Source organism: Pelobates fuscus, chromosome 3, assembly GCF_036172605.1.
Source record: "Pelobates fuscus isolate aPelFus1 chromosome 3, aPelFus1.pri, whole genome shotgun sequence".
Taxonomy (NCBI): Eukaryota; Metazoa; Chordata; class Amphibia; order Anura; family Pelobatidae; genus Pelobates; species Pelobates fuscus.
Genome location: NC_086319.1, coordinates 378,776,186 through 378,800,200, shown reverse-complemented (window position 1 = coordinate 378,800,200; position 24,015 = coordinate 378,776,186). Strand labels below are relative to the sequence as shown.

At 43.4% G+C, this 24,015-nt stretch overlaps 1 protein-coding gene across 2 annotated transcripts in view; it reads left to right on the top strand.

Moving 5' to 3' along the window:
- KANK2 (KN motif and ankyrin repeat domains 2) overlaps positions 1-22,366 on the top strand; it is a 69,255-nt gene extending 46,889 nt beyond the window's left edge. For both annotated transcript variants that reach the window (XM_063449508.1, XM_063449507.1), the window contains exons 3-13: positions 229-472; positions 797-1,971; positions 2,234-2,338; positions 2,803-2,893; positions 4,487-4,705; positions 5,450-5,537; positions 6,720-6,939; positions 16,218-16,360; positions 17,118-17,318; positions 20,485-20,577; positions 20,682-22,366. In XM_063449508.1, coding sequence (XP_063305578.1) covers positions 229-472; positions 797-1,971; positions 2,234-2,338; positions 2,803-2,893; positions 4,487-4,705; positions 5,450-5,537; positions 6,720-6,939; positions 16,218-16,360; positions 17,118-17,318; positions 20,485-20,577; positions 20,682-20,738 — 2,636 coding nt within the window. In that variant the 3' untranslated portion in view covers positions 20,739-22,366. The remainder of the gene's footprint in view (positions 1-228; positions 473-796; positions 1,972-2,233; positions 2,339-2,802; positions 2,894-4,486; positions 4,706-5,449; positions 5,538-6,719; positions 6,940-16,217; positions 16,361-17,117; positions 17,319-20,484; positions 20,578-20,681) is intronic.
- The last annotated feature ends 1,649 nt before the right edge of the window (positions 22,367-24,015 follow it).

Sequence of the window (24,015 nt, the reverse complement as noted above, 5' to 3'; positions counted from 1 at the left end):
CTATTGCTTTCAGTATATGTGCCTGGGTGAAGGATGAGACTAGCTGTGTGTTGTATACATGCTTATCGGTAATGGGGGAGAGCTCCTGTGTGCATTGTGTACATGTGTATCATTTATAAGTGTGAGTATCTATGCTTGTTTATCTATGTATCTGTTATAGTTTGGAGTACCTGCATTTTGTGTAGCAGGTGTGCATCTCTTATCACATTGTGTTCACCTGTTTTTTAGGAAAATCTGGACCTTCGTCATTGATGAAAGACCCAGATGTCCCTTACTCTGTGGAGACCCCTTACGGTTACAGATTAGATTTGGATTTCCTTAAGTATGTGGATGATATTGAGAAAGGTCACACTATTAAACGAGTGCCGGTTCACCGCAGACCTCGGTATGGATCATTACCGCGTGGGCCTGGTTACACCGGGTCTTGGTGGACATCTACCGAGTCCCTGTGCTCCAATGCCAGTAATGACAGGTGAGATCTGTTGGGAAGGAGTCAGGGGCAGGAGAAGTAAAAGAAGTACTAGCGTGCGAGAGAAAGGATAAGATAAATGAAGGAAAATGCATTAAGAGATAGTGGAACATTTATTGTATGTACCATTGTTTAAGATGGAAATATTACCCACCTACACTGAAATGTTTTTACTGAAGCAGGGAACTTAGTAAAGTGATTTAGCAGAGTAGAATACTTAGCTCTGTTCAGTCTCCCAGCTAGTGTGTTGAGATGTGTGAATTATGTTTTCCAGTAATGTACTTAGGATGAGTGCTAAGTTATTGATTGCTTTTTAATATATTTCAGCCGACACTCTTCTTATTCCTATTGTGGGAGAAGCTTCTACCCAGCCTATGAGGTGCGGGGGGCAACCCAGGCTCCCCACAATTTCAACCCCAGGGTAGAGAGAACACTGATGGATGCCAGTAAAAAGCTGGAGGCTGGACAATCCCGTCCACTCAGTCTGGGCTGCCGTTCTTCCAGCTCTGCTTCCACTCCATCTCTTTCTCGCTTACCCTCATCTTCGTCTTGTCAACAGCTCTCGTCGTTTACTCCACTAAGTTCTGGGATGTCAACTCCTGTGTCTCCTACACCAGTCCACCTCCAGCATGTGCGTGAGCAGATGGCAGTCGCCCTCAAGAGACTGCGTCAGCTAGAGGAGCAGGTCAAGATGATCCCAGTTCTACAAGTGAAAATATCAGTCCTGCAGGAGGAGAAACGACAGCTCAGTGTCCAACTCAAGAGCCAGAAATACCTGGGCCATCCAGGAGGAAGCTCCAGGAACAAGGCAAGAGGGGAGCTGTACATCGAAATCCCAGAGGAAGAGTCAAAGGATGGGAGAGAGGAGAATGAGCATAGAGATAATTCTAAACTAGGGATTGGAGAACTTCAGAGAGAAGCGGCAGTAAACAAGGTAGAATCAAAAGATGAAATGAACAAAGAATATTTGGCACCCAGGAAAGCAACATGCAGTGTTGGAGTGTGGGTGAGAGAGACAGACCTCATCCCTGTTACTTTGAGGCAACCAGAGGTGGACAAACAGAAGCTTCTTCTCCAAGCATTGTCTGCCAAAGTAGCAGTTTTGGAAAAGCAGCTTGCCCGAGCTTTGGCAGAAGTTCAGAATGCCAACCGGAAGCTGGAAGAAGCGGAAAAAGCAGGAAAAGCAGAAGTGGTGGAAAGGAAAGAGAAAAAGGAGGACGTGCGAGCGGATGCAGTCAAGGTGGCCAGGGTGGAGAGAGGAAGCGAGGTAGTTTCTAGCACCAAAGTGGGTCCTGGTGTACAGCCGCAAAGAGCCAGAGGCCTGGAAGCCAGGGCTGGAGGAGGCGTTACTAAACCAAGAGAAGGGGAAGAGGAGCGAGTCTACAGGAGCAGGGAGGTGCTTGAAAAGCCATTCCTTACATCAGTTGGGCCAGCTGTCACCATCCACATGGTCAAGAAAATAAGCATCACCGGTCAGAATGCAAATGATTGCGAAAAGAGAGGTGAGGCACGACGGAGATGTGTAAAGTGATTGGTAGATAAAAGCTTTATTGATTAGTTTTAAACAAATGATTAAAAAAAGCAGCATGGGCATGTTCTAAACCTTGCTGAATATATAGTGAAAATAATCCCAAGTGCACAGTTCTATCAGAAATATTTTTTTAATTGCTTCACTTAGAGCTGCCAAACACAGATTTATGTGGCTGAATGTTTCAGGGTTGTTGTTTTTTTTTGTCCCTTTTTTAATACATCCCAATGTCACAGACAGAGGAGAGGATCTGACCACATCCTTAACAGTGTCCCAGGAAGCCTCTCGAGACATAGATCACACGGGAGACCCAACGGCAAGAAATGAAGGATCCAGCACCGGTAATAATCAGATCCGTTCATTATAATGAAACTAGGCACTACACAGGGCTAGTGAGCATATTATATATTTGGATGAGTCTAATGCATTTCAGGGTACACACTGCATTATGGTTAAATACTAAAATGCACAGATATATGATGGGGAGAAGAGGCACAACTGAGAGAAGAAACTTATGAACTGCACAGTGTAGTCTGGTGTACTGAGGCACAGACACAATGTAGCAAAGAGACACCACTGAGAGAATGATCCTGACCAGCAGAGCAATGCTTGCTTGTCAATGGTCGTTGAATGAATGTCCACCTCCTTTGTGAACCCTTCGGCTCACTATAGCTGACATGCATCACGAGTTATAGTACTGCACGACATAAAGGTCTGATCCGTATTGTGGCTGCAAACATATGTAAGTGCCATACTAACAATAAGATATGGTGTGGTATATATTATTTTTTTTTTTCTTAATTAGGTACTTTGAAGGAGCAAACGAATGTCAGCAAAGGAAACTATGAAGTAGAACAAGATACAAAACCTGTTCCGTTTACGGGAGTCAATGGAGAGTAAGTAACATCATCTTCACTATTACATCATCTTTTTGTTTTGTTCTCTCCTTCATCAGCTGATTTTATTATTCTCATACCTTAATTATCCTTTATATCACTAAGTAGATAACTGTATTATATCTCTAGCTCCTCTGCGAGTCCCACGACACTCCTTCCACAACATCTCTGTCGCCCATTCACATTCCACTCTCCCCCTACTTCACTCAAATTACTCTGCGTTTCCTCTCCGTACCCAGTCATTACAAGGTCAAGCTCTGTTATTCTGCAATATACTCTCATTTCTAGTATGAATATTTGATATTATGTAGTAAAAAAAAAATTATTTTGTAAATTCTATATTAACAGTAACAATGATGCATACAAAACAATGGTGTATGCAATATTGAGATAAACAGTGTTTGGGTAGAATGTTAAGCTAGAGAGCAGGGGTACGGATGGAATAGATATGTATACACCATGATTGACATGTTTAGCAGCTGATTTTCTGCAAGAAGAATCCTATGAGACGCGTATCGCTAATAGCAAGTGGGGAATAATGGATTGAGCTCTGGGCAGGATTAGGTAGACCTCCATTGGAATGGCTTCCTGCGTCCATTGATAAAATCGATACGATATAGCTAGAGACAGCCCTCTGTATCATAATATTCGCCTTGATTTTCTTGTCACTGGCTTCCTGCGGTGGAATAATGCTGAACTGGTCAGAGTGGGTGGGATTCAGACGGTATTGCTAGAATTATCTGGACAAAATGTTAGCAAACAATTTAGTGTTTGTGGTTAGGGGAAGATGGGCCTATTGCTATTACATAGTTTGGGGTCCTTGCTAAGCTTGTATGGTGACATATACCCTTAAGCATAGAAGTGAGAAGGTGGGTGTCCACGGTTAGAGCATTATAGGCAACTTAGTGTTTACTTAGAAGAATGGCAGATGTAGGATCTGCAAAAATAACCACAAGGGCTGCATGTTTAATATCTCCACAAATTCTTTGTGGAAAATGTTTGTGCTCGGCAGTCAGAAGTGGTGATGGTTGTCTAGGGAGACCATAATAAGGATACAATGAAAGGGGCATGGGGGGTAGGAGCAGAAATCAAAACAGAATAAAAAACGCTCCACTAAACACACATGAGAATAGCCGATGGCTACAGTCTGTAAAACGAATTAAAAACATGTGTTATGCCTTATGGTGATACCAAATGCAACAGAGAAACCAACGCATCTTGCAATCCATGTCTCTGAGGCTGGGCAGCCTAAATTCCAATAGTTGCTGCCAATTGGAAATATACCACAAATAGTTTGCATGTGATATCCTGTGTATTTTACCATGTTTGACGTTTAGAACAGGCCTATAAATAATCAATGTGTTTATAGGTCTCATATTTATCCACTTTGTTTATAGGACTGATATTTATCATTTTATTTATAGATACACTTTGTGCTTATTACGTTTATTTATAGGTTTGGTAAAAAGCACAGGAAATATTTCTTATATATTTTACAGTCTCCTTACCAGCAGCTGCTCCGTGTACCAAAAATGTCAAATCATAGAATAATGATGGGATCTGAATGGAGATTATATTTTTGTTTTCTCTTAGAATGGATTCTGCATCATCAGAGGATTCTGGCACCATGGAAAATCCGTCAGACAGTGAGAGCACAGAGAGTGAATACCACGAAGCCAGTGAGGGGCTGACAGGGCCGCAAACCGAGGTTCACTTGCATGTTGCCCCCAGTGTCCTGACTCCAAAAGATACCGAGAAAGAAAAGACAGAGTCACTTGTAGTTATCTTGTCACCTACAAAACCTACACCGAGGTAAAAGCTCAGCTCCATGTCCTTTATCTCCTTTTCTGTAAGCTTGTGCTGGAAGGTACACACTTTATGTTCTATAACTCTCTCCTGTCTGTGTCACCCTGTGCTGGGAGGGACAGACTCCATGTCCCATAGCTCACTCCTGTCTGTGTCACACTGTGCTGGGAGGGACAGACTCCATGTCCCATAGCTGCCTCCTGTCTGTGTCACCCTGTGCTGGGAGGGACAGACTCCATGTCCCATAGCTCCCTCCTGTCTGTGTCACCCTGTGCTGGGAAGGACAGACTCCATGTCCCATAGCTCGCTCCTGTCTGTGTCACCCTGTGCTGTGAGGGACAGACTCCATGTCCCATAGCTCCCTCCTGTCTGTGTCACCCTGTGCTGGGAGGGACAGACTCCATGTCCCATAGCTCCCTCCTGTCTTTGTCACCCTGTGCTGTGAGGGACAGACTCCATGTCCCATAGCTCCCTCCTGTCTGTGTCACCCTGTGCTGGGAGGGACAGACTCCATATCCCATTGCTTCCTTTGTGCTACTCTCAGTTTGGCGGTCTTCTGCAATCGGTATTTCTGCAAAACTGGTGGAATGTACTATAAAGAAAACTGTCACTTTTTAGATCACTTTAATGAATACAATCAAATAATGATGGAATTTAACCCTCACATTGATAAATACCCCCATTGTCTCCTAACTCCGCCTGGGATTCTCCAGACATTTTATAAAATGTGCCTCCTTTCTGTATTCCCAGGGTAGAACTGAGTAACATTCTGATCTCTGGCTGTGTAGCCCTTCAGAAGTCTTTAGATGACCCTACCACTCTTACAGACACAGAGAAGGTAAGAAACACGTTTGATCTCCTGGGTTTACAAATTGATGTAGCAGATGAGTGACATAATGCATTCTTTACATCGTTCTGCTGCCTTACATGAAAATGCTTATATATCATATACAATCCGATAATCTGAATTATTATTATTTCTCCCCCATTGCTGCACACCAAGTGGGCATGCCATCCCCTTTGGGGGCCTTTTCAAAACATGTAAATCTTGAAAGTGACAGAGTAACTTTAATATTCTTACATCATGTTCTCAACTTTATCTTTTGAATTTTATAAAATAAATAATAAATTTAGGGTAAAAAATGGAAAAATAGCTTGAGACTTGGAGATTAGTTCCAAATGGACTGTTATGGCTTAACCCCTTAAGGACCAAACTTCTGGAATAAAATGGAATCATGACATGTCATACATGTCATGTGTCCTTAAGGGGTTAAAGGGACACTAAAGTCACCTGAACAACTTTAGCTTAATGAAGCAGTTTTGGTGTATAGAACATGCCCCTGCAGCCTCACTGCTCAATCCTCTGCCATTTAGGAGTTAAATCCCTTTGTTTATGAACCCTAGTCACACCTCCCTGCATGTGACTTGCACAGCCTTCCATAAACACTTCCTGTAAAAAGAGCCCTATTTAGGCTTTCTTTATTGCAAGTTCTGTTTAATTAAGATTTTCTTATCCCCTGCTATGTTAATAGCTTGCTAGACCCTGCAAGAGCCTCCTGTATGTGATTAAAGTTCAATTTAGATATTGAGATACAATTATGAAAGTGAAACCATTTTTTTCATGCAGGCTCTGTCAATCAGAGCCAGGGGAGGTGTGGCTAGGGCTGCATAAACAGAAACAAAGTGATTTAACTCCTAAATGACAGTGAATTGAGCAGTGAAATTGCAGGGGAATGATCTATACACTAAAACTGCTTTATTTAGCTGAAGTAATTTAGGTGACTGTAGTGTTCCTTTAAAATTCTTTAGATAATTCTCCACATTTATAATAATGACCATTGTGCTTGTCAAAAGCAGAGGTCACAGTGATATTTAATAGCACGATTTATTAGATTAGCCCCAATTCAGAATTTTAAACACATAAAAAAAAAACTATTGCCGTCCCCCAAACAGTCAGGGCCTAGAGGTGAAATAAAGGGATAATTAGATTGCACATTAAACAATATGGTTCTATGCCCAGACAGCCGCACGTGCAGCCGTACTGCAAGAATGGATGAAGATTCTGCGCCAGAAAGAAGTAGATCCAGCAATCATTCGCCATCACTTAACCGTCTTCCGAGCCATGTCTCAGCAACTATTGGAGTCCATTGTCAATATGGCAGATCCAAAGGGAAACACGGCCGTCCACTACGCAGTGTCTCAGTCTAACTTCACCGTGGTCAGACAGCTTCTGGAGACCGGTGAGTAGCAAAGTGCAACCATAACTACCGTCAGCTGACCCGGCTTGTCTTACCATTAGAAACGTCTGAATGTAAATAATAGCTAATATACACGAAAAAAAAAAATCTTACAATCTATGTTTCAGAAGAAAAAAAAACGATTTCGATTTCTTGTCTTAATTTAAAACGGTTTACACTCCAACTTAATTCTAGAACATGGTGCCCTCAGAGACTATCCCAACATATGGCTTAATTTAGTAATCAGCTCTGCCAAGAGATCTGGAGAGGCTGCTTTTTTAGTCAGCAATGATCTTTAGTAGCAGTGGTGGTGACCCATGTTAAGCTGCATTAGAGATGATTTTTTAAAATCCCTGTAGAAGAAATGTTACCAGTGCCAGCAATAGATTTTCAGCTTGCTTGCACTGGCTATAAAACACCTGATGCTGTGCCCCCCCCTGCCTTCCCCTAGACAGCCAGAGATCGGAATGTCACTCAGTTCGACCCTGGGAAGACAGAAAGGAGGCACATTTTGTAACAAGTCGAGAGAATCCCACAAGGAGTTAGGAAACAATAGCGGGTATTTATCAAAGTGAAGGTTAAATTCCATCATTATTTGATTGTATTTATTAAAGTAATTTAAAAAGTCAGGGTTATTATTATGCGTTCTGCTCAATTCCCTGTGCTCTGTGTAATACACAAACCAACAGGACAATACGTAATTTGGAATTCCAGAGATTTTCTTGTCCAGATGACACACACCCTTAAAAACCATACATGGGGGGGCGGGGCCTGACCGTCGAGCTGAGCGGTCGCAGGACAGAGCTGCTCCTGCTCTAAATCGGCAAAACTTCGACTAATCAGCCACAGATAGCATTTAATTGACTCCAAAGGGCCACTTACTGGGAGGTGAAACCAAGGGGCCAGGGCCGGATTAAGAGCACACTGGGCCTGGTGCTGACAATTATGATGGGGCCTAATTACGGAATCTTATCGACCAAAAACACTAAAACAGTCATACCTCCCAAGCGTCATGTATCTGATGGAGATGGTGTTGGAGGGAAATTCAAAGGATGCATCTATAAGAAAACACATACTCCATGCTAATCTCTCTCTAATTTATGCTTTCATCTTTCAAGTAAATCCATACCCCCTAACAGCAGTGTCCAGTGAAGCAGGAAGTTAATGTGCAGGGTAAAAGAGTGTGCCACTGGCGCGAATCACGTGACCAGACCTGCCAAAAGGGGTAAACATGCCCAAAAAGGGGGCATGTCTGCCCAAAGAACTGGAAGGTCAGCCTGGCATGAATGCATGTCAGGCTGCCTGCCAATCATGCAGGCTGGCAAACTAAGGGCATACTATGCAGGCAGCACCCTGAGCTTGACATAAATGCGTCGAAGGATGCGCTCACTCCACGCTTTCTAAGGACTGTCCCCTAGCACTCACATGTCCACTTGTCTCCTTATCTTCTTACTAGCAGGATGAAGTTCCTGGTATATAGTCTGAGACAGAGAAAAGGTGTATGTAGTGAGTGTAGAAGAATGGGGACATGCCACAGTGTTAGAGAGACCAACGTCTGCATAACCTAAACTAATTTTATTGTCAGCCAGGCCAGTCCACACAAGTTTTGTTCCCATACATCCCTCTTAAGCTTCCAAACTTAAAGGGACACTATAGTCACCAGAACAACTACAGCTTATTGTATTTGTTCTGGTGAGTAGAATAATTCCATTCCGGCCTTTTGCAGTAAACACTGTCTTTTCAGAGAAAATACCTCCACTGGCCACTCCTTAGATGGCTGCTAGAGGTGCTTCCTGGGGCAGTACTGCCTAGTGTGCAGCACTGCCATTCAGTGTCTCCACCCTCGGCATGCAGACACTGAACTTTCCTCATAGAGATGCATTGATTCGATTTATCTTTATGAGGAGATGCTGATTGGCCAGGGCTATGACTTGTGCTGGCTCTGCCCCTGATCTGCCTAGTTGACAGTCTCAGCCAATCCTATGGGGAAGTATTGTAATTTGCTCCGACCACCACTTCTGATGATGTCAGCAGACAGTCAGTTCAGAGGCAGAGCCAGCAGCTGCAGACTTGAATACAAGTTATATTTTACTATAGAAGGGGCCAGGTTTTAACATAATAGGGTCAGAAATACATGATTGTGTTCCTGACCCTATAGTGCTACTTTAAGCAAGAGTATGTGAAGAGTAGTTAGGGTTGCCATCTTTCTTGGAAAAAAATACCAGCCTTGATAATTTGTATAATCACAAGGAGTGACATCAGAGAAAATTCTGTAAAATCACCAACAAACTACTCACAGTTTGATTCTGCTGTATAGATGGATTGCTCCCAGTGTCTCAGTCTCACAAGTCACCCAGTGTCTCAGTGTCCCTATGTATCACAGTGTCAGTGTCCCCATGTCGCCCAGTCCCCTAGTCTCCCAGTGTCTCAGTGTCCCCATTTATCCCAGTGTCTCAGTGTGTCCCCATGTCATTGAAACATTTGGGGACACTAAGACACTAGGGACACAAAGACATGGGAACACAGACACTGGGAGACTAGGGGACACTGGCTGGGAGACAGACACTGGGAGACATGGGGACAGTTGTGGACATAGACATGGGGACATATAGGGACACTGGGAGACATGGGGACACTAGGGACACAGACACTGGGAGACATGGGGACACTGAAACATTTGGGGACACTAAGACACTAGGGACACAGAGACATGGTAACACAGACACTGGAAGACTAGGGGACACTGGGAGACATGGGGACAGTTGTGGACATAGACATGGGGACACTGGGACATATAGGGACACTGGGACACATGGGGACACAAGTCACACTGAGAGACATGGGACACAGACACTGGGAGACTTGGGGACACTGAGACACTAGCGACACTGGATGTGGGACATGGGGACACTGGGAGAAACAGTGTCCCAATGTGTCTAAGCATCCCCATGTGTCTCAGCATCCCCAAGTGTCTCAGTGTTCCCAGGTCTCCCAGTGTCTGTGTCCCCATGTGTCCTAGTGTCTAATTGTCCCCTAGTGTCTGTGTCCCCATGTGTCCCCTAGTGTCTGTGTCCCCATATGTTCCCTAGTGTCTCAGTGTCCACATGTGTCCCCTAGTGTCTCAGTGTCCCCATGTGTCCCTGCTGCCTTTCCCCCCATCCCTCACTTACCTGAGCTGTAGAGCTGCTGTCTGGACTCTGTGCTTTGTTGCTGCTCCCCACGGATCAGTGAGTAGTAGAGAGAGGCAGGGATATGCATACACATATAATACCTAGACGCCGCATTGACCGCTACTTCCTATTGGCGCTGATGTGCCGCGGGGCCACAATCTTGAATCGGTCACAGTGTGATCTGCAGCATAGACATATATAGCATATGAGTAGAAACAAAAACTGCTAACTATATATATATAGTATACAGAAAAGAGGGAGTCAGACCAAAAGCTCTAAAACTAGAAAGGGTATAGGGATTCACCAAGAACCTATAAAACAATGTAGATAAATTGTAGACTACAAGAAACTATAAGAAATAGTAACAGTTATCCAGGAGCTTACTTAGTAGAATAAGTAAAATAAAATTTGGAAAGTGAAGAAAATGGTCAAGGATTATAGATTATAAGGCATCCTTAAGTATACTTCATATAAATGTCTTTAACCATTAGATAAATAGTAGGACAAAGTTATCTTGGACCCTAGTTAAAGGGAAAAAAGGGGGAAACTAGGGTAGAATGTAACCTTTCTGCCCAATTATCATAAAAATAAAGAATATAATAACCAGATGGTTTAGAGAGTGCTTACAAAGTATCCACTACCGTCTGTTAGAACAAATTATATATAGAAATCAAGCAAATCCAGTACGTCAAACTGGTTGCTTTAGGCAATATATGTATATCGCTGGAAACAACTGAGAGTATCAAAGTGATTATTTATTATAAATGATTAAAATCCAAAATAGAGTAAAAATTAGATCCACAATGTTAATACCAGTCAATTACGGGTAAAAATGCAAGACAACCTTTTATACAGGCTTGGATGGATGCAGATGCTGTTTGTGATCCTCTCACCCAGACTCTGATCGCCGGTGAGGACGTCGTGCGTTCCACAGTGCGTTCCACCTCGAGCCTCACTTCGGGGGAACAGTACTGCTCATACGGCGGTGTTAGTGATGCGTCTGGGATCCGAGGTGAGTAAGTCTTCTGCAAAGATACCCTGGCTGGCTGGAGATCGTGTGGACACTTCTTCAAACTGTCTAACGCGTTTCGTAGAGAATAGCTCTACTTCCTCAGAGACAAATCATTCTTCAAGGTCCTCAAAGTAAACATAGTCTGATTTGTAATGAATTTACTTTTCACCTATTTTTAACTAATATGGATTTTGGAACTGTGCAAAATAAAATTTAGATATCTACAGCTCTGTATTATTGTGAGCTCTGTCTTTTGCGCTTTGAAGTCCGCATGGAGATAGCATAAAGAGAAATCAAACAATCACATCACTGTTTACTAAAGTGAGATTTGTCACTAAGTCAAAGTAAATTAAAAAAATTAGGGACAGAAGTCCTAATATATAGACATATAATACCACACCGGGTGACCGGCCCAAAATGGCGCCCGCATTTCATGGCCCCCCGAGGTCAATACGGCATCCCTGCCTCTCTCCACACACAGTGACCCCTACTGGCTGGTGCTGGTATTGCAGAGTAATCTCCCTTTATTCTGAGAAAAATATCTGCATTTGTATTGCCGGTATTACTGCAATACCGGCACGGCCAGGCAGCCTCAAATACCAGCTGTGCCAGTAAAATACCAGTCAGATGGCAAACCTAAGAGTAGTGTGTGTGTAAAAAAAAAAAAAAGAATTTGTAAATGGGCCTGGGCCTGGAGCTGCAGCTCTATCAGCCCCTATGTTAATCCGGCCCTACAAGGGGCACCTGCCGATACCAAACAAGCAGCTCAACTGACAAGACTTTATGGAGAGACACCTGCGGCCTACAAGCATGGGCAGCATGTGGGAGGCGGACGCTCCCCCGCAGCCCTCTACGGCTAGAAACAGGTTCATGAGCCTTCGTTCCCCCCCCTATGGACCGGCGGGGTTATCCCGGTCCCAGAAGTGCCCACCCGGGTCATGGGACGGCAACCCAAGACGGAGCCCCCAAACCTCAAAATGGCGGCGAAAACCATTAGACAACCCAACGCACTAAACGGGGATGACACTATGGCACGACTAAATGCCATCTTTGAAGCATTCTGGAGAAAACTTGATATACATCAAGCCACGGCATGAGCCCCAGAAATATACACACTGCCACAGCAGCCCACATGCTCCCATCCTGAAGGCATAACCTCCAGAGGGAAACGAGCAAGGAAACAGCGCCATCAAAAGCGCCGCTATCTGCCGACAAGTAAGCCCACGCTGAGGCACCCTACTACGACCACCAGTTCCCGCAAGCACAAACTATGCTTTGCTATGCACACCACCCAGAGCCGGAGCGACGCTAGCTCTGAGATGAGCATGCACCCCCTCAAACACAGCCCTGGGACGGCATCGAGGATCACATGGTGGGCCCAGAAATGCAGACCACGCAGCGGTCATCCTGCAGAAGACCTCCCCATGCCGCCAGAAATAAAACCAAGGCACGGCCGGAAAGCACCCTTACGTCCCATCGGAGAAGACACCTTGCTGGGAAGCTCTTCATGCCGACACTACCAGCGTAACCGGCGGGCCTCCAGTGCCGGCATCGGCTGAGCAATGGCAGCTACACCGAGCTGAGGTACAGGCTGATAGTACCCTGTGACCCCGAGCACGATACCCACCATGCCGGGCTAAGGACTACACCGTCTGTACAAACAAGCCAATGATACCGGGGGACAGCTTGCAGTTAATAGCTTATTTGTCCAGCTCCCATCCCGGTGGACAGAGCGGGACTTAATATGTGTTTGCACTGTTATTATTTGATGCACACATGGCGGCACTAATGTCCCCCTCTTATTTGCTTTCTTGGTAAATCAACCTGTCACAGCACACATAACCCTGTAACCAAAGTTGATAGGCTGGATACGCCTCTGGCCCTTAACTCTGTAACCTCAAGCCCCACACACCTTGCTAGTATATTACACTAGCAACTCGAATCCGAGCTCTCACAGACTAGCTTAATGTGTTTAATAAAAATGTTTGTATGTAGCACAGGCTTGTCACCTTGCCTCCGGGTATATGCAGGAACAGCACTCATCTTATAATATCTGTTTTAATAATTTCAATCTCACTAACATATGACATCCTGACAAGCAACTTATTGTACCATCTTGATCTCCTAATACCTTACCACTAGCCTGACCACTCACTCCTTGTTATAAGCTTATATTACGGGCAATGTCCAGGGCCCTTGTATGTCTATTTGGCTAACTGTATGCTATGAGATTCTAAGTGAAATAACTGCAGTTATTAAAGTATTAATGCAGTTTACTAATTAGACCTCATAGAAAACTATCTTAATTAAATGACTCTAGTTTTTATTACAATAATCTGTAAATCAGCCTTTAAATTAGTATATATATATATATATATATATATACTACAGGATTATTTTAATATATGTACTTATCAGCCACAACATTAAAATCATCTGCCTTATAACATGGAGGACCCCTCTTCCTGCCAAAACAGCTGATGCATCAAGGTATGGACTACACATGACCCCTTAACGTGTCTTGTGGTATCTGGCACCAATACATTGGCAGCAGATCCTCTAAGTCCTGCAAGTTGCGAGATGGGCCTCCATGAATCAGAAATTTTCTTCCAGCACATCCCACAGATGCTTAATCATATCAAGATCTGGGCAATTTGAAGGCCAAGGCAACACCTTGAGCCCTTTGTCATGTTCCTCAAACCATTCCTGAACAATTTTTGCAGTGTGGCAGGGTGCATTATCCTGCTGAAAGGGGCCACTGCCACCAGGGAACATCTCAGGCGTGCTTTATGAAATAGGAGAATATCAAGCCATCAGATCAAAGGGGTAAGGCGGAGAGGCAAGGTCAAAGGTAGTCTGAAGGTCAGGGCGTGCGACAGGAGTCATTGTCCGAGAAAGAGACAAAATACTGGTAACCAGGAAATCACACAAAAGCTCCATGAAATAAGTTACTGAGACTGGGCTACAAAACAAATGAACAATGACTGGAGGGAGAAAGGGGAATTTAAAGGCATGAACTGTCACATGACCGGCCTCTCCTCCCTGCAAACAGAGTCTTATGACCCTCTTAAGGTGCCCGATGGATTCAGCACCATTTTAGGGTGCATCATTGGCCTAATTCCGCCCACCATGTTTGCATTCATGCTGGCCCTGTTTTCCGCATGGCGGCTGCCATCTTTGGAAGAAAGAGCAGCTGCCGCGGGACCACGTCGCTGAATGGACCAGAGGAGGCGGCTGGAAGATCTGAGTTTGCTGACCAGAGGAGAGAAGAGGGTCATATTTTATTAGACTGATTAAGAAATGTATACTTTGATCTCCATATAAATTTCGGAAATATAGATCATCTAAAGACTTTGATGTTTTGAGAACTGATGGCTATTCTTGGCAGGTCTGGGTGGTCGTGAACTGCAATAACCATGATGCTCTGATAGTCTTAATGGTATTTCACCAACATCTGGAATACCAAGTCATCACTGTGCAAGAAACGTCTTAATGCCTGGAACCATGCCTGGAACCATACTCACCAAGTACTAGTATGGTCTGTGGAACAATAATTAAAACAAAACATGTGATTACAAAACCATTTCAAATAGTAATTAGGGGGGCGAGTGTTGTTTTTTTGTTTCCTAATTAATTTCATTGGTCTGAATAGTTGACTACAGAGCTGACATTCACCTTTGGTGGGACCCTTAAAGTATAGACCTCGCCAAGATCAGTGGAAAGTCCACTGTGAGATGCTAAGTTGGACTTGGATTCTTCCACTGGGTGTCTGCCAAATCCACACCCAGTTCGTTTTTGTTTGTCAAAACCTTAAGACTCTTTTTGTCATATGCATGTTGTTAATTTATTTAAAGCGGCATTGTCATTTGTTTTTTAACTGGTTTTCATTTCCTTATGCTCCTTCTATTTTAATGATTATGCTCCCCCTCTCGCCATTTCCCTTTATTTATGTTAAGTATCATTTAGTATTATGCATGACATTATCTATCCCAGGCGCCTCCATGGACTGGGCTTTGCAAGGGCCCACAGTAATATAAAGAACGTAATAGGGCAATGTTTTGGTTCATGAATAATACTAGTGAAAATATTAATAATTGCTCATGTTGTACAATGCAAAAAAAAAAATCACACCCCAACATTTACCAAGGCACACGCTTACCAAAAGGTGATGCGCAAAAGAAAAAGAGGAGGCATCGGCATTACTAGTGATCAAATAAAATCCTGTTTTGTTATGCAAAGTATCAATGTGCAACGCAGATGTTTTTGGGCTGTACCTGTGCGGGTGATTAAAAAATCTGTACTGAGTGCTAAGTGTAGAAAATGAATGCTGTTAGTGAATGTGTAACCTTGTTACATAGTGTGTCTGCATGCCAGATATCAGCGTGACCTGTTATCACGTGACTAATATGGCAGGGTGGAATATGTCTGCGGATATCGTCTACTGTTTGTAGAGGATGATAAAAAAGTAATGTTTGAAGAAACATGTCATTATGTTATTATATTGGTAGTTATTGCTCTGGGATCCATGTTTTGTTTTCTCTTAATCTAGTTTATTTATTTAAGAGATTAATATTAAAACATGCTTCATTGTGAGACATATCTTGGATAAGATGTGTTTTTCATCTCCCATATGTCTCTCAAACCCATTTTTTGTTCTTTCCAGTTAAAAGTCTATTCTTCTGATCCAGTCTGTCCCCATGCCCCTCCACGTGGCCACTTTCTACACTTTATATCTCAATCCTCTCAATCATTTTCCAGTCTCCTCACTCACCATCTTTCCTTCTTGATTTCCTTGCCCTCCATTCTTCATACCCATCTCATTCCCTCCCCAGGGCTCTGTTCTCCTATTCTATATATTCTATCAATCCCGTTCTGTCTCTTCTTCCTTTTTCTGCTCACCTCTCTTTGCGTTCATTCATCATATCCATCCACCGTTCCCTCTCCCACTCACCATTCACTCTCCTTACTTCTCTCTGGGTTTCATTGTGTTCCTTATCTCATTCTGTGTGTATTCCTCCATTTCCTTCTGGTTCTCTATGGTTAGTTAAGCTTGCTGGATAACATTGTTACTCTCCCCCTCCCCTCGCTTTGTTCCCCAGGCTTGTGTGATGTGAACAGACAGAATAAGGCCGGCTTCACTCCACTCATGCTCACAGCTCTGGCAGCTTTTCGTTCTGATGAGGATATCGAGACAGTCAAACAGATACTGCACCTGGGAGATGTCAACTGCAGAGCAAGTCAGGTAAGTACCACCAGTGACCAGGTGCCTCCCACACTGCGTGTCATACATTATCCACAAAGTTCTAATCATAGAACAAACACCATGGAAACCTGCCTGCTGACTGAGCCACTTTTCACATTTATACCAAGATTGCTCTTTTTGCAATTGGCTCTTTGTGCGGCTGTCTGTATTGCACTTGTTGCTGGTGTGTGTACAATAGATGTGTAATAAGGATCAATGGCTTTCAGCACAGTGCCAAGTAATAACAGTGCCAGGTTCAACCCCATTCCACAGCATGAACAGTGACAGCCCACCCTACTTATTCCATAGTATGAGCAATGCCAACCTCACCAGCATTCTATTGTACAACCTGTGCCAACCACACCATCATTCTATAGTATGAGCAGTGCCAACCTCACCCACATTCTGTAGTAAGAACAATGCCAACCTCGCCCACATTCTGCAGTATTAACAAAGGCAAACTCCTACTATTAAATATTATGAGCAGTGCCAACCTCCCCCCATTCCATTTTAAGAGCTATGCCAACCATCACTTCATTTTAATAGCAATAACAGCTTACCCTATAGTCAAGATTAAGAGCAGTGCCAGCCTTGTGAAATGTGGAATTAACCCACCTTCCTACTGTGTGCCACTCTGACTTCACTTGTACAGTGCCTGTCATCAAATTACGTAAAGCATACTGTTGTTAAAAGACATTAATTGGCACCTTGGGCAGCCATTGCATAGCAGTTCCACCTTACTTTTTTTTCCCTGCAGGCTGGGCAGACGGCATTGATGCTTGCAGTCAGTCATGGAAGATTGGACGTTGTGCGAGCTTTGCTGGACTGTGGAGCAGATGTAAATGTACAAGATCATGATGGCTCCACTGCGCTCATGTGTGCCTGCGAACATGGACACGCAGATATCGTCAGCCTGCTCCTGGCAGTGCCAAACTGTGACATGGCACTCACTGATAATGTGAGCAACAGCTGCACTGTGTATAATGTAATAGAAAGGAGCTGTATAAATACAGATATTACTAGGATCCCACCCCAGGGGGGGCTGCGCTGTGTATAATGTAATAGAAAGGAGCTGTATAAATACAGATATTACTAGGATCCCACCCCAGAGGGAGCTGCGCTGTGTATAATGTAATAGAAAGAAGCTGTATAAATACAGATATTACTAGGATCCCACCCCAGAGGGGGCTGCACTGTGTATAATGTAATAGAAAGGAGCTGTATAAATACAGATATTACTAGGATCCCACCCAGAGGGGGCTGCGCTGTGTATAATGTAATAGAAAGGAGCTGTATAAATACAGATATTACTAGGATCCCACCCCAGAGGGAGCTGCGCTGTGTATAATGTAATAGAAAGAAGCTGTATAAATACAGATATTACTAGGATCCCACCCCAGGGGGGGCTGCGCTGTGTATAATGTAATAGAAAGGAGCTGTATAAATACACATATTACTAGGATCCCACCCCAGAGGGGGCTACGCTGTGTATAATGTAATAGAAAGGAGCTGTATAAATACAGATATTACTAGGATCCCACCCCAGAGGGGGCTGCACTGTGAATAATGTAATAGAAAGGAGCTGTATAAATACAGATATTACTAGGATCTCACCCCAGAGGGGGCTGCGCTGTGTATAATGTAATAGAAAGGAGCTGTATAAATACAGATATTACTAGGATCCCACCCCAGAGGGGGCTGCACTGTGTATAATGTAATAGAAAGGAGCTGTATCAATACAGATATTACTAGGATCCCACCCCAGGGGGCTGCGCTGTGTATAATGTAATAGAAAGGAGCTGTATAAATACAGATATTACTAGGATCCCACCCCAGAGGGGGCTGCACTGTGTATAATATAATAGAAATGAGCTGTATAAATACAGATATTACTAGGATCCCACCCCAGAGGGAGCTGCGCTGTGTATAATGTAATAGAAAGGAGCTGTATAAATACAGATATTACTAGGATCCCACCCCAGAGGGGGCTGCGCTGTGTATAATGTAATAGAAAGGAGCTGTATAAATACAGATATTACTAGGATCCCACCCCAGAGGGGGCTGCGCTGTGTATAATGTAATAGAAAGGAGCTGTATAAATACAGATATTACTAGGATCCCACCCCAGAGGGGCTGCGCTGTGTATAATGTAATAGAAAGGAGCTGTATAAATACAGATATTACTAGGATCCCACCCCAGAGGGGGCTGCGCTGTGTATAATGTAATAGAAAGGAGCTGTATAAATACAGATATTACTAGGATTCCACCCCAGAGGGGGCTGCGCTGTGTATAATGTAATAGAAAGGAGCTGTATAAATACAGATATTACTTGGATCCCACCCAGAGGGGGCTGCGCTGTATAGAATGTAATAGAAAGGAGCTGTATAAATACAGATATTACTAGGATCCCACCCCAGAGGTGGCTGCGCTGTGTATAATGTAATAGAAAGGAGTTGTATAAATACAGATATTACTGGGATCCCACCCCAGAGGGGGCTGCACTGTGTATAATGTAATAGAAAGGAGCTGTATAAATACAGATATTACTAGGATCCCACCCCAGAGGGGGCTGCGCTGTGTATAATGTAATAGAATGGAGTTGTATAAATACAGATATTACTAGGATCCCACCCCAGAGGGGGCTGCGCTGTGTATAGTGTAATAGAAAGGAGCTGTATAAATACAGATATTACTAGGATCCCACCCCAGAGGGGGCTGCGCTGTCTATAATGTAATAGAAAGGAGCTGTATAAATACAGATATTATAAGGATCCCACCCCAGAGGGGGCTGCGCTGTGTATAATGTAATAGAAAGGAGCTGTATAAATACAGATATTACTAGGATCCCATCCCAGAGGGGGCTGCGCTGTGTATAATGTAATAGAAAGGAGCTGTATAAATACAGATATTACTAGGATCCCACCCCAGAGGGGGCTGCGCTGTGTATAATGTAATAGAAAGGAGCTGTATAAATACAGTTATTACTAGGGTCCCACCCAGAGGGGGCTGCGCTGTGTATATTGTAATAGAAAGGAGCTGTATAAATACAGATATTACTAGGATCCCACCCCAGAGGGGGCTGTGCTGTGTATAATGTAATAGACAGGAGCTGTATAAATACAGATATTACTAGGATCCCACCCCAGAGGGGGCTGCGCTGTGTATAATGTAATAGAAAGGAGCTGTATAAATACAGATATTACTAGGATCCCACCCCAGAGGTGGCTGCGCTGTGTATAATGTAAGAGAAAGGAGCTGTATAAATACAGATATTACTAGGATCCCACCCCAGAGGGGGCTGCGCTGTGTATAATGTAATAGAAAGGAGCTGTATAAATACAGATATTATGAGGAGCCCATCCCAGAGGGGCTGCGCTGTGTATAATGTAATAGAAAGGAGCTGTATAAATACAGATATTACTAGGATCCCACCCCAGAGGGGGCCGCACTGTGTATAATGTAATAGAAAGGAGCTGTATAAATACAGATATTACTAGGATCCCATCCCAGAGGGGGCTGCGCTGTGTATAATGTAATAGAAAGGAGCTGTATAAATACAGATATTACTAGGATCCCACCCCAGAGGGCGCTGCGCTGTGTATAATGTAATAGAAAGGAGCTGTATAAATACAGATATTACTAGGATCCCACCCCAGAGGGGGCTACGCTGTGTATAATGTAATAGAAAGGAGCTGTATAAATACAGATATTACTAGGATCCCACCCCAGAGGGGGCTGCGCTGTGTATAATGTAATAGAAAGGAGCTGTATAAATACAGATATTACTAGGATCCCATCCCAGAGGGGGTTGCACTGTGTATAATGTAATAGAAAGGAGCTGTATAAATACAGATATTACTAGGATCCCACCCCAGAGGGGGCTGCGCTGTGTATAATGTAATAGAAAGGAGCTGTATAAATACAGATATTATTAGGATCCCACCCCAGAGGGGGCTGCGCTGTGTATAATGTAATAGAAAGGAGCTGTATAAATACAGATATTACTAGGATCCCACCCCAGAGGGGGCTGCGCTGTGTATAATGTAATAGAAAGGAGCTGTATAAATACAGATATTATACTTCTTGTTTTTGTTTAATAAAAGCATGTTTTTGTATCCTTTAGGATGGGAGCACTGCACTGTCCATTGCACTGGAGGCTGGGCAGAATGATATAGCTATGTTACTATACGCACATAATTCAAAGATTGGCAACCCGGTGAGTATAATTTACTGCCCGACCCACCAAAGGGTGACACAGGCTGGAGTCAGCAATAGGACCATGTGGAATTATTTTCATCTATTTTCATACTTTTTTTGTAGGGTGATTCAAGCAATCCTAAAGAACTGGATACGGACCCATCCAATCAATCTCAGTAACAGAAGGAATTTCGTGTGCATTTCACCCAAATCAAACCCCAGTCTTTCGTCATGTTGTGGGGAGTGTATGCATGCCGTCCAGTTGTAAGGCTGACTGTGGAGCACTGCATTGCAAAACCACTAGGATTACCGGCCAGCTTCAGCACAATGGAGAGAGGGAATGAGGACACGAGTTACAGGACGGGGTGGGCGATGGGGACTGAAACAGGAGAGCAAATAACAAAGTGAAAATACACGTTATCAATGCTAGATCCTATACAAGTGGGATAGAGGGTGAGAGCTGTGAGTTCAACATAGAATATATATGGCCCATAGTTCATAATAAATGAGACACAGTAGATGGTAAAATATATATATTTTTTTAAAAACGGAAATGGTGAGAATCCCATGTGATGTGTGAAGGGAGATTAGGATAGTGGGAGAGATTATGTGTTGAAGAAAGAGAAGCCAAGTTTATGTAAATGCTCAGGTTATACGAACAAAGGTTCCCCAAAAATCATTTTGGGGGAAAGTTGGAGTACTGGGAATTTCAGAAAGAAAGACGGAGAGTTTAAAGAAAATTGAGAGTAGGTCGGGGGGAATGGAAGTGAAAAGTGGGGAGAAAGTTGAGAGTAGGGGACAGGATTTAGGATGAAAGAAATCCCAAGAGCTGGGGTTAAAGTGGAGATAGACTGAGCTCAGGGGAAGGTAGAATTAAAGAATTAAAGCCTGAAGAAAGGTAAGGTGAGCAAGTTGTGAATCAGTGGGAAAAGTGGAGATTGGAAGCTATGGAAAAGCGAAAATGGATGGACTGCAGACGGTGCAGATGAAGACTGAAACTTAATGTTTAATGGAAAATAATTAACAGGTATTGCACTCAATCCACAAGCCAATTAGGTGCCTAACTAGACCATGGGCCAACACTAGACCATCAGGACATAAATACCAGTCGAAGAAAGAAGGTCCATGCACTCCTATGCTTAAAGGCAGCAGAACACAACAACATTTTGACCCACAATCGGGTCGTTGTCAAGCTTTGTCAGCCCAATTTGGGGTTGAAATGTTAATGTGTCCTGCAGGGTCCAATAAATGTGCTTTTAAGCATTGGAGTTCTTGGACCTTCTTTATTCAACTGGTATTAATGGAAATTGTGAAATACAAGAAATATAATAGAAAGGAAAACGAAGGTGGGTTGGTAAATTCAGAATGACACATTGTGGTATCACAGATAAAGAGCCCTCGGGGAACAGTCTGATGTCCTCTCCCTCTCTTCCATACACCAGCCAATTAAGCTCATTTCATATGATTCTGCAATAATATTTCTGAATATCGGTTGTAATACAGGCACTGCAATATATATATTTTTGTTATCCATTATTATATGTTAAAATGAATTGTCTGACAATCTGTATTTTAAGAATTGTATCACTATAAAATATATGTATGTATACAGATAGATAGCTATATAAATCTATGGCGTGTCTTTCTTTCTATACTGAAGAACAAATACGATGTGCTGAAACGTGATGTCATCACAAGGTGCAGACTCCTCACTCATCAGGAAGAGACTCTTATCCCATAAATCTCTGCAGGACAGATGTTTGTGGGATATGTTTTTTATACCCAAAGAGCAGGTCCATTTATCAAGATATCGGATTGCACATCCTGTCACTGCTCCGTAGTCCAATACCTGCACTGAAAATGGTAAGGGGTATAATGTATTGTCGGAGTCATATCTGTGTATTTTATTCTCAGAGGATTGGCAATTTGAAAACCATATTAATTACAGCGTAATTACGTTGTTCTACATCTGGATATAAGATGCGCAGGAGAACGTTCGCCCTGGTGCTCCCTCCCATAATCCACCAAAGGTTTCTCTCTCTTCTTTTCCCTTTTTTTCCTTGTCTATCCCCTCTATACTTTTATCTGCTCTACTTTTTCTCCCATGTCTTTTTATCCCTCTGCACATTTATCTCACCCTTCCCCGTGCGTGTTCTCTGTTACAGTCTCAGTAAATAAGAGTATGCCAGTGTTCACGCCCTGCTGAGCTCAGTGGAAGCTGCAGATCACAGTCCATAGCAGCTTGGTTGGCACAGGTAGCCTATTCTCCAAGATAACAAACATGCGTGAGAAACTGAAGTTGGAAGTGGCCTCATGCTGCAATTAGTCTGCATAGACAGTAGGTGGCAGTCAATGATCGTCTGGCAAAGTAACCTTCCTGATTAAATCCTGTTTAACAGATGTAAACATTTCTGTGTTCATGGTTAGCAGTTTATTAACTCAGTGCTGGAGACAATGTTCTATGACATGGGCTGTAACCATGGAAACCGATGGAATGTTCCTGCTGATTGACCCACTTTTGGTACTTTGCTACAAATGTATTTTTATACAGATACCCCCCACACATCTGACACAATTTGAGTCACGTAAAATAATGGCAGTTTCTGTTCGTCTGCAAAACAATTTAGACATTGTCGTGTTCGTCCTTACCGACTGCAGCGCCATCTCCACTAGACCAGGAGCACATAGAACAGGGGAAAGTCCATCAGACCATTGATCGAGCATTGGAGCCAGGTAATGGTGAGGTGTGTTGGTTATTTTACTTCAATAAAATGTGACTTTCGCTCGTGTCCCCTGGGTAGTATGTTTGTGACAAACTCAATTTTTTTTTCTCAATTCTCAGGGATTTTATTAATGAAATACTGAATTGTTGTTAACTGAAAACCAAACGATATATTAAGAGTAAAACAGCCAAACAAAGCTAAATTAAAATCGAAATGGCAAAACAGAGGCAAAAATGACAGAAACAAATTCTTCAGCTATGCTGTAGTCAGTGGCGTACACACAACCCATGGGGCCCCGGTGCGAAAACTGATCTGTGGGCCCCCTCCCCCCCCCCGCTTACTCTGCGCGGGCTGGGGCCGCAACACATGGCGGGCGGGCACCTGGTCGCAGGGCTGCGACCCGTGCGACCGCGGTATGTACGCCAGTGCATGCATAAACACATACACTTAAAGGACCACTACAGACACCCAGATCAAATCAGCTCAATGAAGTGGTCTGGGTGCCAGGTCTCTCTAGTTTTAACCCTGCAGCTGAAAACAGCAGTTTCAGAGAAACTGCTATGTTTCACTGAGGGTTAATCCATCTCTAGTGGCTGTCTCATTGACAGCCGCTAGAGGATTTTCTGCGATTCTCACTGTGAAAATCACAGTGAGAAGACGCTGAACGTCCATAGGAAAGCATTGAGTAATGCTTTCCTATATGGGCGGTTTTGAATGCGCGCGTGGCTCAGGCC